Here is a 17,725-nt window from a genome sequence, read left to right as displayed (position 1 = left end):
TATTTTTTGTAGAGATGAGATCTTGCTATATTGCCCAGGCTGATCTCAAACTGGCCTCAGGAGATCCTCCCGCCTCAGCCTACTAAATGCTGCCACCATGCTTGACCCTTATTTCTCATTTTGATTTTATTATGTTTTTGAAACAATGTCATTCCAATTGATTTTGTACAGATTTAAACTGAAGGAGAGATTTGTTTGGCTGAATATACAAAGATTTATTATAGTGGTAGTTTCTGTTGTTTGTGTCTTTCTCTTCAGTACTTGGACCATGAGACTGTTTCAGCCATATTCATCGACAGCAGTGGGCAGTTTGTTTCCTCCCAAGTGACAGGGATTAGCCGGAATCCCTACTGTGGCTATGAGCACCAGACCCTGTCCAGCCAGGAGCGTTTGGAAGAGGACTCCTTGCTGGCTGCCTTGCAGTGGCAGGTTCCTGATGTGGGCCCAGTCCCCTTTGTGAAGAGCACTGACCCTTCTTCCAGCTACTTTGTCATCTTAAACTCTGCAGCCTTCTTCAACGTGGGAAGCCAGCTGGAGGTGCTGGTTCATATGCAGGACTTTGAAAGGAAGCCCAAGAAGTATGGTGGAGACTACCTGCAGGCTAGAATTCATTCCCCCAAGTTGCAAGCAGGGGCTGTGGGCAGAGTGGTAGACTACCAGAATGGGTTTTACAAGGTTTTTTTTACTTTGCTCTGGCCAGGGAAAGTTAAAGTATCTGTATCTCTGGTCCACCCCAGTGAAGGGATCAGAGTTCTTCAGCACTTACAGGAAGAGAAACCAGACAGGGTCTATTTCAAGAGTCTCTTCCGTTCAGGAAGAATTTCTGAAACCACTGAGTGCAACGTGTGTCTTCCTGGGAGTCTGCCCTTGTGTAACTTTACAGATCTCTACACTGGAGAGCCCTGGTTCTGCTTCAAACCAAAGAAGCTCCCTTGCAGCAGCAGAATTAACCATTTCAAAGGTGGATACCTGAAGGGTCTCCTGACTGCTTCAGAGAGCGCTTTCTTCCAGAGGTACGTGCTTCTTTTTCTAGGAGGCAATTTCCTTTTCCACTGTCTTTGTCCCATTTAGGAGACTTTCTGGTTTGGGGTATATGTTCTTATATCTCTCTGAACTTGATCCAATTCAGGAGAAGTGATAAATAAGAAAATAAACACAGATTTGTATTTTTGACTAGTGTTTTTAAAGTGAAGCTTAGTGCTTGTTTAAATGCAAGTTAAAGACCTTTTATTCTTAAATTTTTGTTCTTTACCTTATGTTTTTCTTCAGAACTACATAGCATATTTACATAGTAATGGTATAAGCAAAATCACTTATTCACAGAACAGATGAAAAATAATCCAAGAGCAGGACTATTAGGGGTCTAGTAGTCAGGCTGGTGTTTTAGCTTCATGTCTAATAAACTAAAAAAAATTTTAAGTGATATAATATTAGTTTTAAAAATCATCCTTTGTTCCTTCTCCATTCCCACTGTTTCACTTGACCAGCCTTAAAAAAATTAAAATATAAAATAAAAATCATGTAAACATTATTGATAGGAAACAAGACTATGGATATGGCAACCTTGCGGGATTGAGTCAATAATAAGCATGGGAAGCCAGGACTACCACAGCAAACTGTATTTTTAAAGTTAACAATTTTTGAAATTATTGCAGTATTGTGCTCAAATGTCTATGTCTAATGTAATCATGAAACATTTTCAGCATAACAATAAATATATGGAATAATGTGCAGAAAAGAATGTATGGAATCTGTCTGAATTAAAATTTGTTTTTTTCTTCAACATTCCATATTGTTCCGAAATAAAATAACATTCCTAAAAAATAAAACGTTATAAAAGCTACATGGTCAAAAAGTACAGTTATTTGAAAAAATGTGTACATGTTTTTTACTTTTTGGGTTTTTTTGTTTATTTATTTATTTTTACTAACCACTATACTAATGAGGAGTTTTTTACTTTTTAATTAAATATATACTCTTAAACATTCCCTGGTAGAGAGGTATTTTTGTTGAGTACATCTGGGCACCCTAAAAACTTTCATATTTTATGTCCACTCATTACTTGGTTGGGGAAAAGTTGCTACCGTAAAGTTTGCTGCCTGTAGGAACTCCTAAAATAAAACCTTCCGATTTTCCACTTTTGAAGTCAGCTTCTGGTCATTATCAGTTACTTGCTACGCACAGTGGATTTTTGCCATGCCTCTGGAAGGCCAGCAGAGGGAGCACTATTGAACATACAGTATTTATTGTACTGTTGAGACTAGTATTTTGTGTGGCTCAATACAAAACTAAAACTAAAAAGCCTCTAAAAACAAAACCAAAACAAAAGTTTTAGTTTTAATCCTGGATTCAGATTTCAAATATGCTGTTTATCAATGACTATGAGTAGATTATGGATTATTTTATCTCTGTGCACTTTTTTGTCTATGTGTGAAGACATACTCCATATTAGAGTTGTATTGTCAGTCTTCTTAGTAGCCGTGCAAAGAGGAAGAAGCATTGTTTATATTTACTCAAATTCCTTGTGGAATATAGTGGGAGAAAGGTTAGAGAACTAAATTAGTATAAAACTTAAAAATATTCCTGACTATAAATCCTACCATTAAAAATAGAAAACACCTGTGAATCCAGAAGGATAAAATAATGTGTTTGTCCCTGCCCATACTGATGGCTAGTTGATGGCACATTGTAGTAGAGTCATTACAAAATTCTACTTACATGGAAGTTTGCTGAAAAACGATGTTTGAGGTGGTGTAAGTTTTTGGAAACCAAACATTCGACAGAGTCCTGTTAATTGATTTTCATTTTCCCATCCTCTACTCTGCTAAAGTTCTAAAATATTAACTAGGCTGTCTGAAAAGAAAAAGAGAAAGATTGAAATGGATCTTTTGAGGGATCTTTGGGTATATTGTTTTGAGCTCATGGCCCAAATATGTTGAGCTGATAACCATTTTTACCTTTCTTCCTTGTGGCCTATAATAACCTTGCTTAAGTCAGAAAGAATTAAGAAGCTTAGTCTTGGTATTCAGTCCTAAATAACAGTTGAACAATTAAGGTGATGTCATTTTTCTTCTTTACCTGTAAGGAAAAAAAAGTGTTGGAAAGGACAACAGTACTTTGGTTAAAGGATCCTATTAATATAAGGGAAGGCCTTTTGAAAGAATGAGCTTATCACCTAAAAAGTTTCCCTTTTATTTTAGCATGATTTATACTCTTTTTCTTTCTAACTTTGTTTAAAAAAATCTTCAAGTCTTTGGAAATGTTGCACAAATAATAACAATGAACACCCATATACCTTTAACCTAGATTTGTCATTGTTAGTGTTTTGCCACATTTTGCTTCATATTTCTCTCAGTGTGTGTATGTGTTTTTATGTCCGTGTATAATTTTTTTTCCTCAGACTATTTGAGAGTAAATTGGAGATATTATGGCACTGCATTTATTTCATAAGTATGTTTTGCAGGAAAATTTATGTTTTTGCAAGAAAATCATTATACATAACATATAATTATTATAATTATAGTGAAATAAATTATATTTCTTCTTTTCCTTACTATAAAACTCTAAGCTCATGAAAGTAGTTTATATATGCTTTCTTTAAGGTAACTTATTTTACAGAAGGAGCAGGACTGAGATTAAAAAAAAAAAGTCACTTATTTAAGCTATGAAATTCTACTGATGTCTAATGTGGCCAGGCCTGTATACTCTCTTCGTTACTTGTTTTTCGTCTGTGTCCTCCATTAGAATGTCAACTCCATGAAGGAGGAGATGCTGGGTCTTTTGTTTACTGTTGCAGCCTTGACATCTAGGACAGTGCTTGGCTTAAAAAGCTTAAGAATTATTTCTTGAATGAACAAATCTTTTCTGAAATTGATGAAACAATAAAAAATTGTGGTGCATGTTCCCATATCAAGATTTTAGAAAGTTAACATTTTTTGTTTGTTTGTTTTTGGTCTAAGTGTAAAAGGCCTAATTATTGTGACCCAGTTTCTGGAATAGGTAGACTGGGTTTCAGTACTCTTCTCCTGGCCTCCACCCTCCTCCAGGTTTTCATGCATCCCTCCAAAAATATTTACTGAGCATGGACTCTAGACCGGGGCCTGTGCTAAGTGCTGAAGGTACAAAGGTAAATGAGGTACCATCCATGTCTTCAAGTAGTATGTGTTTTGGTAAGGCGAACAGATGCTAAAGTCATAGTAACAATGAACAAAGTTACATGAACTGCAGGAGTATATATCTAAGGGTCCCCATTGAGACTCATCTCAGATGTGGACAAGGCCTAAGGAATCTGATACATGCGGCCTGAAAACTAGGTGGTGAAAGTAGGCATTCTTGTCAGCATGAGTCATTCTCTAAAACCAAGGGAAGTGAGTCATTCAAATCAGAGTTGGTAATTTTGGAGTTTGCACTCCTTAGAACTGGCTAAGTAGTATACTGCAGTGAAAATTAGGAATCAATTTAATTCCTCTTTAGTTTGAATATATGTATATAAAAACACACTTATTACAAGAGATCTAGTTTATTATTAGTTGTGTTGGTTAACATTTATAAGTATATTTCATTATCATAAGGCTCTGTGAAATTATAATCATTTTTTCACTTGCAAATATATATATATATCTCAAAATAAGTGTTCCTTAACCTAAGCTTGTGCTTTTTTATTCCTCTTAAAGTGGTGTCAATATCAAAATGCCAATAAACTCCAATGGACCTGATTGGGTAACTGTGATTCCCAGGAGAATAAAAGGTAAAAAAGGAATGAGCTTGATGACTTGTTTTTCATACTAGTTGGGTGGAGGCTCTGTCATTTCACTGATGTTGCAAAAAATTTTTTCCCTTTAATATACCATAGTTACTTCTGGGCACAATTAAAAATATTTAAAGAACGATTTGATTTAAAAAAATCAGTTAGACCTTGACCTTATGTGTATAATTCTGGGTTTTGCTATTTATGCTCATATGAAAGTTGTCTTCTCCTGCCAGCCCTCCTCTATTTGGCTCCTCAAGAGTCTTTAGAGTTATGCTGTTCAATATGGTGGCTACTAGCCACATTTGGCTATTTAAATTTAAATTAATTAAAATTAAATAAAAATGCAGTTCTTCACATATGCCCAATAGTGCTACCGTGTTGGACGGCATTTTATGTAGAATGTATTCATCATCACAAAAAGTTCTTTTGGATATCGCTGCTCTAGAGATACTCAAGAAATGTAGGTAAAATTATCTTGGGCAATTTTAAAATAAAAAACATGGGGTTGGTGAAGAGTGGCTTTTCTCAAAGTGTGATCTGGGGACTAGTAGCATCAGCATTACCAGGGGACTTGCTAGAATTGCAGTTTCTCAGGTCCTGCCTCAGACCACTGAATCAGAAACTGGCTGGTGTGGCCCAGCAGTCTGTGCTTTAACAGACTTTCCAGGTGATTCTGATTCATTGGTGTAGGATATTATTAATAGTAAAAGAATGAAATTCAAAGGAGTAAATGTACGTGTTATGTTTTTGCAGAATAGATATAATTAGCTGTAGTGATTTTTAGAAGAAAGGATGAACATTATTTATAAAACTTATGCATATGGTGGGCAAGATCCTTTTGAAAGGATATTAATCAGTAGTATCCGGCTTGCTGGGTGTGGTGGCTTGTGCCTGTAATCTTTCCTACTCAGGAGGCTGAGGTGGGACAATCACTTGAGCACGGGAGTTTGAGACCAGCTTGGGTAATATAGCGAGACCCCATCTTCTAAATTAAAATTAAAAAAAAGAATTAGCCAGGCATGGTGGTACACTCCTGTAGTCCCAGCTACATGAGAGGCTAAGGTGAGAGAATTGCTTGAGCCCAGGAATTTGAGGTTTCAGTCAGCTGTGATCACACTGCTACACTGCAGCCTGAGTGACAGAACAAGGCCCTGTCTCTTAAAAAAAAAAAAAATCCTGCACTGCAGATGTTGCAAACCCTTTTATCGCAGGGGCTAGGTATATAAAACATGTGGCTCAATTAGAGTGGATGTTAGCCACATGCAAGTGGTGTGGAAGGAACCAAAGTGCAATGACTGTCTTACCAGGAGCCTCTCCCCAGTACTTGCTGCTTTGTTGCCATGCAGAAACAAACCCTGTGTGGCTAGATCTGTAGATTTTTTTTCATGAAAAGCCAGAATTTTTAAATTTTTAAATGCGCTGTTTCCAGATTTTAAAACATTGGCATTCAGTTGAAAACTTAAAAAATACTGTGTGGGCTAGTTTGTCTGACCCAGATGTAGCTAGGGTGCTGCCAGTCAATGCCTCTGTTCTCTACTGTCGTATGCCACAAGAATTCCCAGTCTTTTCCTGGTGAAGAGCTGTATTTGATTTACTTGAACCAGATGAATTACTAATTTTAGAAGATACATATGTGAAATATCATCTGTGGAAATATTTATCTTTTCCCTGTGTAGGCCTCAACCCCACAGCCAAGATGTCAGTACACATGGTGTCCCTCAGTAATACTGCACTCTTCACACTCTCCCGTGTCTGACATCCTCAGGAGGCCTTGTCCCGCTACTGTATCTGCCCTTCTTTCCCACAGCCCTGACTGGCTTGCCCACCGTCTGTGGCCCTGGGTATCTCATGGAATGGTCAGTGGGAAGTGCAGTGCTTTACCTGTGCTTGACAGGTCTGGGAAGTCAGCCAGGAAGTGGCTGTACTATTCTGGTTAGAGAGAAGACAAATTCAGTAACTAGTGAGGCTTTTGATGGATTTTTAGAAGAAAGTAACTACGAATCAGTAGGAGCAGAATAACCTGGCTTTGAGTGAGAAAACCATCTAATAGCATGCTGGTACAGAATTGGAAAGAAAAGAAAAAGGCAATTGCTGTATAGACTATAAGGACCCCAGTTTAGCAGAACTTCATTGAAGTTTACTCTAGTGACCAGCAGAGGGCACTCAAAGACCCTAAGAAGGGCTCATATTTTTCACTTTCCTTCTTCCTTTCCTTCATTCTATTCATTCTATTTGTGCTTAAAACTTTCACCCACTAATTTTAGCATTCATCCGTGTTCATTAGATCTTGCCTGTAGCAATGATTGCTCTTGTGTTCTAATGGTGACTTTCTGTACCTCTCATTCTTTTGACAGTTACTAGCTGGAATTCTTCTCTAAAAGAATTGTCTGTTCTTCGCCATTTAATTATTGGTATCAGTTTGGGTTCATGATTATTTCATTCTTTGGGTTATAATCCAATTCAATTCTGCCATGATTTTTTTGCACAAATTGTTCCAGTTTTGGCAATTGGGAACTTTTTTAGTTTGGCTTCTATGCCCTTTTAATATACTCTCATCCTTTCTAATTTTTATTTTTTGAAGCACCTTCTTACTTTCTAGCACCACAAGATATTTGAGGCTCATCTGTTATTTTCTTTGCCCAAGTCTTAGAAGAGTTCATAAATCTTTCCACTTTTATAATTTCATTTATGAATCCTATATTTTGAAGTTTCTTCCCAATGAAATTTTATTTATGTATTAGCTAATTAATTTTCTTACAAGGTAAAATTATTCTAAAATGCATATTTAGAATCTGGTGGATTGCTTGAGATTGCTAGTGCTACTGCCATTTGTGGTGTAATTTTAGTTAAAAGCAAAGAAAAACAGTTTTTAATTAGAGTAGACTACCTTATCAAGGGCAAGTGTCTGGTTCCCAACAGGCTTTCCCAGTGCCAGAATTGCTACCGAGTTTTCATTAGCATCTGTACTGGTGTCCCTGACTATCACAGCTGAACGGCTTAGGAACCTTGACAGATTCTAACCTCATCAACAACTTGAGCTCATGTTTTTGAGGGGAGCTTCCTAAAAATTTGAGATAAGAATAGATCTAATAGCAATAGTATAGATACTAGTATCTTTATAGCCCTTTACTTTTTTTTTCTTTTTGGTGAGAAATGAGTTCCTGCTCTGTCACCAGGCTGGAGTGCAGTGGTGTGATCATAGCTCACTACAACCTTGAACTCCTGGGCTTAAGCAATCCTCCTGCCTCAACCTCCCAAGTATCTGACCACAGGTGCACGCCACTGTGCCACCACACCAGCTAATTTTTTTTTTTTTTAATTGTAGAGACAGGGTCTCACTATTGCTCAGGCTAGTCTCAAAAGATCTTCTCACTTCACTCTCCCAAAGTGCTATGACTATAGGCAAAAGCCACCATGCCCATCTCCTTTACTCTTTTTAAAAAATTTATTAGGCATATCTTATATACAGTAGACAACACAGATCATAATTATGTAGTACAATGAAGTTTTGCATTTGTGTATATCTTTGTAACTATGGTAGGCTTAATACTAAGATGACTTCCAGTGACACATGCCCTTACATAATCCCCTTCCCCTTGAATATGGGAGAGACTTGTAAATATGATGGTGTATCACTCCCATGATTTGACTATGTTCTATGACAAAGTTGACTTTATCCTAGGTAGACCTGACCTTATCAGATAAGCCCTAAACAAGCTCTTCCTGAAGAAAGATATTCAAAATGTGAGAAGGATTCCATGTGAGGGAGATTCTTCATTGCTGGCTTTAAAGATGGAGGGGACCACAATGGCAAGGAATATAGGCAGCTTCCGAATCTAGGAGCTGAAGGGCATCCCTCATCTGATAACCAGCAAGGAATCCATCAGGATACTCAGTCTTACAACCACAAGGAACTGAATTCTGCCAGCAACTTGCATGAACCTTCTGAAGACTCTTCTCCAGAGAGTATAGCCCTGCTGACACCTTGGTTGCAATCTGTGAGACCTGTGGCTACACCCTGCCCTGGACTCCTGACCTACTGAACTGTGAAATAATGCACATCCCTTGTTTTTAAGCCACTAAGTTTGTGGTGATGTGTTACTCAGCAATACAAAACTAGTTAAATAGCTACCATCTGGATCAAAATATAGAACATTTAGAACATGTTTCCAGGACTCCAGTGTAGCTCTTTACTATTTAAAAAAGTGCGGGCCGGGCGCGGTGGCTCACGCCTGTAATCCTAGCTCTGGGAGGCCGAGGCGGGTGGATCGCTCGAGGTCAGGAGTTCGAGACCAGCCTGAGCAAGAGTGAGACCCCGTCTCTACCAAAAATAGAAAGAAATTATCTGGCCAACTAAAAATATATATACAAAAAAAAATTAGCCGGGCATGGTGGCTCATGCCTGTAGTCCCAGCTACTCGGGAGGCTGAGGCAGTAGGATCGCTTAAGCCCAGGAGTCTGAGGTTGCTGTGAGCTAGGCTGATGCCACGGCACTCACTCTAGCCTGGGCAACAAAGTGAGACTCTGTCTCAAAAAAAAAAAAAAACAAAAAACAAAAAAACAAAAAAAAAAGTGCTTTCACACTATTTCAGTACTGAATTTTCACAACTTTTCAAAATAACCAGGAATTTACCCATTTTATCAATGATAAAACAGAGCTCCAGAGACTCATTTATTCAGTTATCATTTTGATACCTGCTCTGTTAGGCTAGACCCTAACGGTACAGGTGGGGAGTAAGATGAGAAGTGACTTCTGACGTGTCATAGTTGGAGATGTGGAGTCAGATTTAAACCAGGTCCTGTGACTCCTAGTCTAGCATTTTTTCCTACTACCCTTAACTATGCTTAGGAGGTGTGTCTAACAGTATCTGGATGTTTTGGTTTGTCTGCAGTAGAGAAATTTATGAACCCTCTAGTATCTAAATGCATTTAAATGATGAAGTGAATCGTAAATAGTGAATGAAACCTAAAATAGTCAATTTATGGATGAGAACTCTGATGTTGATTTCTAGAAAATGGCAGAGAAATGTTATCACAACAAATGGGACAAAGCTATTTCAAAAACAGCTACTTTCCAATTATTGGAAAAAATAATTTGATATAGAATACATTTTAGTTAAACTAGGAAATCAAAGGGCTCATATCCTCCATATAAAACCAACTAACTGATATAATTTGGGGAAAGGAAGCCCTCTCCCACTACATCAATAATGAAATATATTTGTCTTTATAAACAGTACCACCTCTACCACTACCTGTCTCTACATTCTGAGAAATTTTAGCAAGTCATTCTGTGAGTTGCTTTCTTCACCTTTGAAAGATATTTGGCCTAGTAGTTCTCTGAGATCCCTGTCAACATTCTGTGAATCTATAGGTATTTCCACCTATACAGCATTTTTAGCTTTCTTCTGCAAAATGCTGAGCTTTTAGGGGACTGAAATATAAAGAAAAAGAAATCAAATTTTCAAGGTTTTATAGGAGAATTCAAGGAGTAAACCCACACCCAACCCACTATAACTACTGGATAGGGTCCCTTCTCATATTTCCAGCACTTGACAGGGTGTGCCTAAACAGCTCAAAACACACTGTCCTCATTCCTTATCCTGCTGAGATGGTGTCTAGGATTCCTATGTTCATGACATTCTCTGGTGCAGGGAATTGTTTGATCCCATTTCTTCTCTGTCTTGTCTTTTTTCCTCGCATAAATTATGTACTCCATTTTGCCCTGCCTTTTACTGTTCTTAATTCTACAGATAATTTCATACCATAAAATTAAGGGACATGTATGCCGCACATGTGCATACACTCCCGTCCCACCCTTAATTCACATTGTGTCCCTCTCATCCAGCACTTTCTAGATAGATTAGGGAAATTTATCTCTCTGCCTTTTTTTCTCTCATTTTGTCCCATTTGTGACATAAATAGCCTTCATTATGGCTAATGGATGACATGAAATGACACCCTTTGGAGGAAAATGTAAGCCATGGGCTTTAAAGAGAAGCCAAGACATCTTAGAAAAGCAGGGACATTACTTGAAAATAATAAAAAAAAAGTCGCTTCTGATTTTGCACAAAGACCTTCATATCTGCCTTTACAGCCATAAAATTAAGAAATAATTCATTTTTATTTTTTAATTATTTTTATTTCACATGAATAGTACATTAGGGGTTATAGATTTAAGAGACTTTCATATCTCAGTTATCTTATGTGAAAATGCATTCTGAGTTCTAAGAAACACTTCACCACAGATACTTAAAATCGCATTACCATAGTTAGGAAATGTTTTTGTCTGAGCTTACCATAAGAGGGCAGTGTAGGTACATGTATTTCACTTTAAACAATACAGTTCTGTTACGTAGCGTGCAGCATGTTTAAAGAATTAATGTCAGGTTCAGTAATTGATTTGCTTTGCTTGACTTAGCTCTTGTTGTGAATATAATTAACATTTGAATGGAAATGGTAACTGTTTCCTGTGCGATACATACTTTTCTTTATAACATGTATTTGACACAGAATAGCCAAGTCTACCAAATTAACAGTGGTAAAAATTGTAACTTCAAAATCACTTTAAATTCTCATTCCAGTAAATGTTTTCTATGGGCCCCAGGTGTTGTCCTGGAGCTCTTTAGCTATGCAGCCTTGACATACTGATAAGGAGGGAGCTTTGGACAAGGTGTAGTATCAAGTAACTACCTTGATAACATTTTGAGAAATTATTTTGAATAAACTAAATATTTGCCCTACCCCCAATTTTTCTTTGATAATCACATTTTCCAAATAAGGCTTTCAATAACACTTTTATTTTCCACTTGGACCCTGAATCTGCAAAGAATGAGCAGATGCCTAAGAAAAAAGATTAGATATGTACTGTCAAATAAGGTACCTTCTTTGAAGGGAATAAAAACTAAAACAACTTTGCATAACAGATAATATCAAGAAGTTAAATAAGCTGAAAATAGTCACAAAATAAGGGACTCAAATTTCTGAGTTATATAAGCACTTGGATTTCAAATTGTGGTTTTATAGGTGACTATAGAATGACTGGATTATGGTCAAGGTTGAACTTTGGGGGTAGGTAAGGAAGTGACAAACTGGTGGTTTCTTGAAGATTGTAGATTTGAATAATTGTTAGAAATGAATAAATTTGTTCCTTCAAAAAAAAAAGAAATGGCTGACATCTCTTAATATAAACATCTACTTTTGAGAAACAGAGTCTAGCACAGTGGTTAAGAACATGGGCTTCAGGGCTCGCCTGCTTAGGTCAGGTCCTGGCTTTGCTACTGACTAGCTTAGCTCTGGGACCTTGGTCAAGCTACTTAACTGTTCTGAAAGGCAGGGATAGAAATGGGACCGTTTAATAGGTTATTGTGAGCATCATATGAGATAATACATGTAATTGCTCAGAATAGTGTCTGGTGCAGAGTGAACTTGCAAGAAATATTAACCATCACTATCTGTTTTAAAGCATGTAAAGTGTGTTGTTTCCACAGCAGCATTTTCTGTGGGAGGTGTTAGGGCAGGAGGAGGTTGATACTCCCTCTGAAAAGTGTCCCAGTGCTTGTGTTATCATGTGTAGCTAAGCTACAACCATGACTACACATTGTTGATGTATATTTAGTATTGCTCATTGTGCGTAAAGACTTTCTGAAGCTTTTGTATTGTGGAGAATAATCCTTTAGATTGTATGTCATTAGTTTGTTCTCTGTATTAAGTGGTGGGTTTTGGAATTAAAATTTGAATATAAGACCTATTGATTAAAACTTTTAATGGGCTGAAAAATAGTGGATTAACATTACTATGCATATGTAAAATATAAACTTAAGTTGTTAGTTGCCTCACAGGCATTTGGGTGAGAAGCTGTTCTCTTCTGGGATAATGCTGGAAAAATGCTTATAAATCCATACATTTCCATGGTTTTTGTCTTCCTTTATATTTGGCTTTGATGAAAACATGCATAATCAGAGGGACTGCTCAAAGTCCCCTTTTTATCTTCTGTCCATCAACCCTGTCAACACCCATTCAGATCTTCCCATTTTTGTGCAAAGGAGAACCTTTTTGTATCAGGGGAAAGTCTGGGATTTCTCTGAGATATGACAGCAGGAAATTTGCCCATATGCCAGCAGGCTAGCAAGTACGTGGGCATAATTATGTTTCTTGGGACATTTTTCATCGATTGTTGGAGGAAAATTTCAGAATATCTTATTTCTTTCCTTTTTCCTTACAGAAACTAACAACCTAGAACTATCTCAAGGCTCAGGAACTTTTCCTTCTGGGTACTATTATAAAGACCAGTGGAGGCCCAGAACGTTTAAGATGCGTCAGTTTAATGACCCTGACAACATTACAGAGTGCTTACAAAGAAAAGTGGTGCATTTATTTGGTGATTCAACAATTAGACAATGGTTCGAATACCTTACTACATTTGTTCCAGGTTGGTACATTGCTTTTTGTTTCATAACTCTTTCTCCCATCAGCTTTCAAATAAGCAGACTGACTCAAGTGCCTGAAGAAAGGCATCAGGAGAGGAAGCAGTTATTTCTTAGTAGGACTAAAGAGGTATCCTAACCCTGGAGAGATGTGTGACGGTTTCTGATTAGTAGTGGGGTTGTGTTGTACTGGTGGAAGCACTGGGTTTCCATTGAGGTTGATGCCACCGATTAGCTGTGTGACTCTGGGCAAGTCATTTACTTCTCAGGGCTTCATTTCTCCATGTATGAGCTGGACCATGCCACTTCACAGGTGTCTTTCACGTCCCTCCAAGTTTATAGTAGATTTAACTAGAAGGAAGTTGCCAAACTTACTGTGGTCCATTTTATTGCATCCCTGAAGCAAAGCCATCCCTGTGTCATCCAGGGCCTGCCTTTGGTGTGACTCTGAGATGGAGCTGGTACCTACTGAGGGAGTGTGGGTGAGTCCTGGTATTCTCAGCTTCTTGACTTCTCTGCTTGGTTCTGGGGCTGCTCTCCAGACTCAGAGCAAAACCCCAACAGCTGGAAGCTCGTCCTTTTTCACAATGGGCATTCTCCTCTTTCTGGAAGAGGTGTGGGAAGAGGAGGGATGGCTACCAGGGAGCAGAAATAAAGGCTTTGCTTAAAATTTAGAGATCTGATTAAACAAGTTTGTGAGAACTATTTTTAATGGCTATGTATGGGCAGGGCTTTTTGTAAAATAAAGCCCTATGGCTTGTTGTGAGTTGTTTGTGATTTTTAAAAATCAGCTTTTACTTATTATATCAACTTAGTTTTAATTTTTAGAAGAAAAGGAGGAAGTAGGTACTACCCCACAAAGTGGAAAGTCCATTCCAGTTTTTGTTTTGCTTGTTTTTCTGAAGCAGACATCACTAAATTCTAGTTGATAAAGCATAAATTAAAGATCAGGAGAAGGGAAATAATTTGTATGGCATGATGCTGGGCATAATTTGATGCTGACCAGATGTCTGTAGTTGCTTGCTTCTTAAGTTCTAATGACAGAGCATGGTATTTCCTTTGATAGCAATGATCACATTGACCGTTTTGATTACTTTCCACCATACCCTTTACAGACAAATTTTTTTCTGATAAAAATAAAGCCTTGTGGCAGTGCTTGATCTTAATCAAAAGAAAGTGGTGGCTTGAACTTTTATTCAGCTTAAATGGGGCTGATGCTAAGTGTTAATAAATTACGTAGGGACATCTAGGAGAGAAGCCTGGAACTTGAAAGAGAAAAAAGTGAAACCTACTTTAACCCTTGAGAGGAATATAGGACAATTACAGTCTGATATTACGTCTTCAAAATCAAGTATAAACTCACTGTGGGCAAAGATTGTGACATCCATCTGGGCACTGTTGGCTTTGTGGTACCTATAGTAGTGGGCACTGAATAGGTGTTTAGGAAATATTGAATTGTGTTGCCCAGTGTCTATTTAGTTGGTTCTCTGTAAGGCACTTACAGGAATTTTCAGGGATATGAGACAAGATCCTCTTTCTTCATAGGGGCATATATTAAGTGATGAATTATAAACAATTTTTAGGAGTAACAGGAGTCCCACTGATTTCTGGGACCTTCAGAATGTCTCCAAAGAACTGGACTTTGAAACACAACTTAGATAAAGGGAAGGGAAGGAGAGAAGTGAATTTTAACTTGTGTTGCTGTCTTTGTTATTTTCATGATAGAGATAGAAGTTCTCCTATAGGACATTAACATGGTTTTCCATCTGTAGGGTAAAAGTGAAAGTCAAAAGAAACAGGGATGTTTCTTTCTTTTGCTTATTGCAAAAAGAGGTATTTGGGTTTTTTTGGGTTTTTTTTCAGAATTACAATTTAAGTTGCTTTATTTTTATTTTATTTATAAAAATTATTTTTAGTTGACAAATAATTAGGTACATTTATAGGGCACAATGTGATATTTTGATATATTTATACATTGTGGAATGATTATATCAAGCTAATTAACATATTCAGCCCCTCACGTATTTATTTTTTTATAGTGAGAATATTTAAAATCTCCTTTTAGCAATTTTGAAATACACAGTACATTATTATTAACTATGGTTATCATGCTGTTCAATAGATCTGGAAAACTTTTTCTTCCTGTCTCCCTGAAACTTTTTGTACCTTCAAAGTGATCAGCATCCCCATTGTCCTTCCAATCCCCTGAACTCTGATAACTGCCATTCTACTCTCTACTTTTGACTTTTTTAGATTCCACATATGTCAGATCATACAGTATTTGCCTTTCTATGTGTGGCTGATTTCACTTAGCATAATGTCCTATAGGTACATCCATGTCAAATGACAGAATTTCCAAAATTCTGGTTACTATCGTGCTCATAAAATGAAAGCTACAGCCCTTGTGCTGGAAGAAATAAGATTTATCTGTTAGAAGAATAAGATGTAAATTCAACTTGATTTTTAAATATTCAATGATCAGTGCAAACAGCAAGATTTCTTGGCCTGATAATTAGAGGAAAAGAGGTTATTTTTGTTTTGAGGCATAGACATAGGTGTAGAATCTATCACTGATGGTATTACTTATAATGTCACATTTATGGAGTGATTTAAATAATAAATATGTTAGAATAAAGGTCCTCCACTGATTGAAAGGGGAGCAGAGTGCAGTGAAATAAGTATGTATTTTACTTTTGTATTGTACATTTTTGTACTTTTTTTAAAAAAAAAGGTCTTAGAAGCTATTCAGTAAAAAAAAAATCAAAATATATGTATTTGGTTTGAATGTTTTCATAAATTTGAGTTTTCCTTGTTTCAGATTTAGTGGAGTTTAACTTGGGTAGTCCCAAGAATGTGGGTCCCTTCCTTGCAGTGGACCAGAAGCACAACATCCTGCTCAAATACCGCTGCCATGGTCCGCCCATCCGCTTTACGACCGTCTTTAGCAGTGAGCTCCATTATGTGGCAAATGAGCTGAATGGTATTGTGGGAGGGAAGAACACCGTGGTTGCCATAGCTGTATGGTCTCACTTCAGCACCTTCCCCCTGGAAGTGTACATCCGGCGGCTCAGGAATATCCGTCGAGCAGTGGTCCAGCTCCTGGATAGAAGTCCTAAGACTGTGGTGGTCATCCGGACGGCCAATGCCCAAGAGCTGGGGCCTGAGGTGAGCCTTTTCAACAGTGACTGGTACAACTTTCAGCTGGACACCATTCTTCGGAGGATGTTTTCAGGGGTTGGAGTATATCTCGTCGATGCCTGGGAGATGACCCTGGCCCATTATCTACCCCACAAGCTGCATCCAGATGAAGTTATTGTGAAGAACCAGCTGGACATGTTCTTGTCCTTTGTGTGCCCCTTGGAGACCTAGCCTGTCCTGGAGGGGACTGGAGGAATCTTATTCAGTTACTTTCCCAGTTGGCCTGTGTTACGGAAAGTGGCCCCATTGAGAGATGACTGCCATTAATATGTACAAAATTTCAAAAAGAGCTGAACCTTACATAATGACTTGTAAAGAGTTTAGAAAATACAGGTTACATTTATATCTACCTATAGGACTTTTTTCCAATCTTGACTTAGCCATGATAGAACCCTTATTAACAGCATCTACACACTGTATCGCTCTTGTAACCAAAGATGCTAATGAGTGTATTTGAATTAGCTTCTCTTGGGAAGGGAGATTACTGTGCTAAAGAGTGTGAAAAATGTTCAGACATAAATAGAAAGGACATGCTTGGTTGGCAGTGGAGTGTTTGTAATTTATCTGGTAAAGGAAATTGAGTGCATCTGCATGAATAGCACAAGTGATCCATCTTCAGGGGGTGAACTAGAGAAGGCTTGTAGTGAGAGGCTCTTAGAACACACTGATGACTGCCATGTCTCAGGAGTTTCTCTTGATGATCTACCTTTTCTGAATTACTTGAAAATTGCAATGTCCTTGGTCAGAATTTTATAATTTCCCAATTTTATCTAGGAAAGAAACAAAAGGGAAATATGAAACAAGCATATATAAAATATGTGCTTTGAATTGATATTTGCATTTGGTGATTGTTTCCTATGTGATTCAGCTAAATTTTATGTGTGGACTACTTATTCTAGAATAACCAATTTTGGAACTGAAAGGGGGAAATCTATAAATGGATATTTATTTTTATGTTCTGAAGTTTGAGGGTTTTAAGAATTGACTTTCATGTAAAGAATGCTATTGATTATTACAAAGTTGTGGAAATTTTTTCCACTAATCTCAAATGTTTCTTTTTTGGTTGTTACTTTGAAGTACATACCAAAATTGGAAATTCAAATCTAATTAGAAATTAGTAAAATTAGGTATTAAAATCTATGACAGGTTTTTTTTAATTTGGGTATAAGATATATACATTATCTCATGCTTGGAAGAAGCTGTTATTCCTATTGGATATCTAAAAATAATGGAATTATTAATTTTATTTGACTTAGTTAATTTGGGATCATTTAGTAAGCACTTTTTTCTTTTTGAGCTATGATATATTACAGCTTAGTTTAAGTTGTTTCTAAGCAGACATGTGCTTCTA

At 37.3% G+C, this 17,725-nt stretch overlaps 1 protein-coding gene across 3 annotated transcripts in view; it reads left to right on the top strand.

Annotated features, from left to right (window-relative positions):
* Nucleotides 1–17,725, top strand: part of NXPE3 (neurexophilin and PC-esterase domain family member 3) — a 50,218-nt gene that overhangs the window by 26,345 nt on the left and 6,148 nt on the right. Inside the window, exons 3-6 of one of the 3 annotated variants that reach the window (XM_045540372.1) lie at nucleotides 259–1,013; nucleotides 4,674–4,747; nucleotides 12,975–13,181; nucleotides 15,995–16,341. In XM_045540372.1, coding sequence (XP_045396328.1) covers nucleotides 259–1,013; nucleotides 4,674–4,747; nucleotides 12,975–13,181; nucleotides 15,995–16,341 — 1,383 coding nt within the window. Of the gene's footprint in view, nucleotides 1–258; nucleotides 1,014–4,673; nucleotides 4,748–12,974; nucleotides 13,182–15,994; nucleotides 17,417–17,725 lie in introns of those variants that run through there. The other 2 variants (XM_045540371.1, XM_045540373.1) reach the window with 2 other exon arrangements.

The sequence above is a fragment of the Lemur catta genome, chromosome 1, assembly GCF_020740605.2.
Source record: "Lemur catta isolate mLemCat1 chromosome 1, mLemCat1.pri, whole genome shotgun sequence".
In the NCBI taxonomy this organism is placed as follows: Eukaryota; Metazoa; Chordata; class Mammalia; order Primates; family Lemuridae; genus Lemur; species Lemur catta.
The sequence above is the reverse complement of the archived record's forward strand: the minus strand, read 5'-3'. Positions and strand labels throughout refer to the sequence as shown.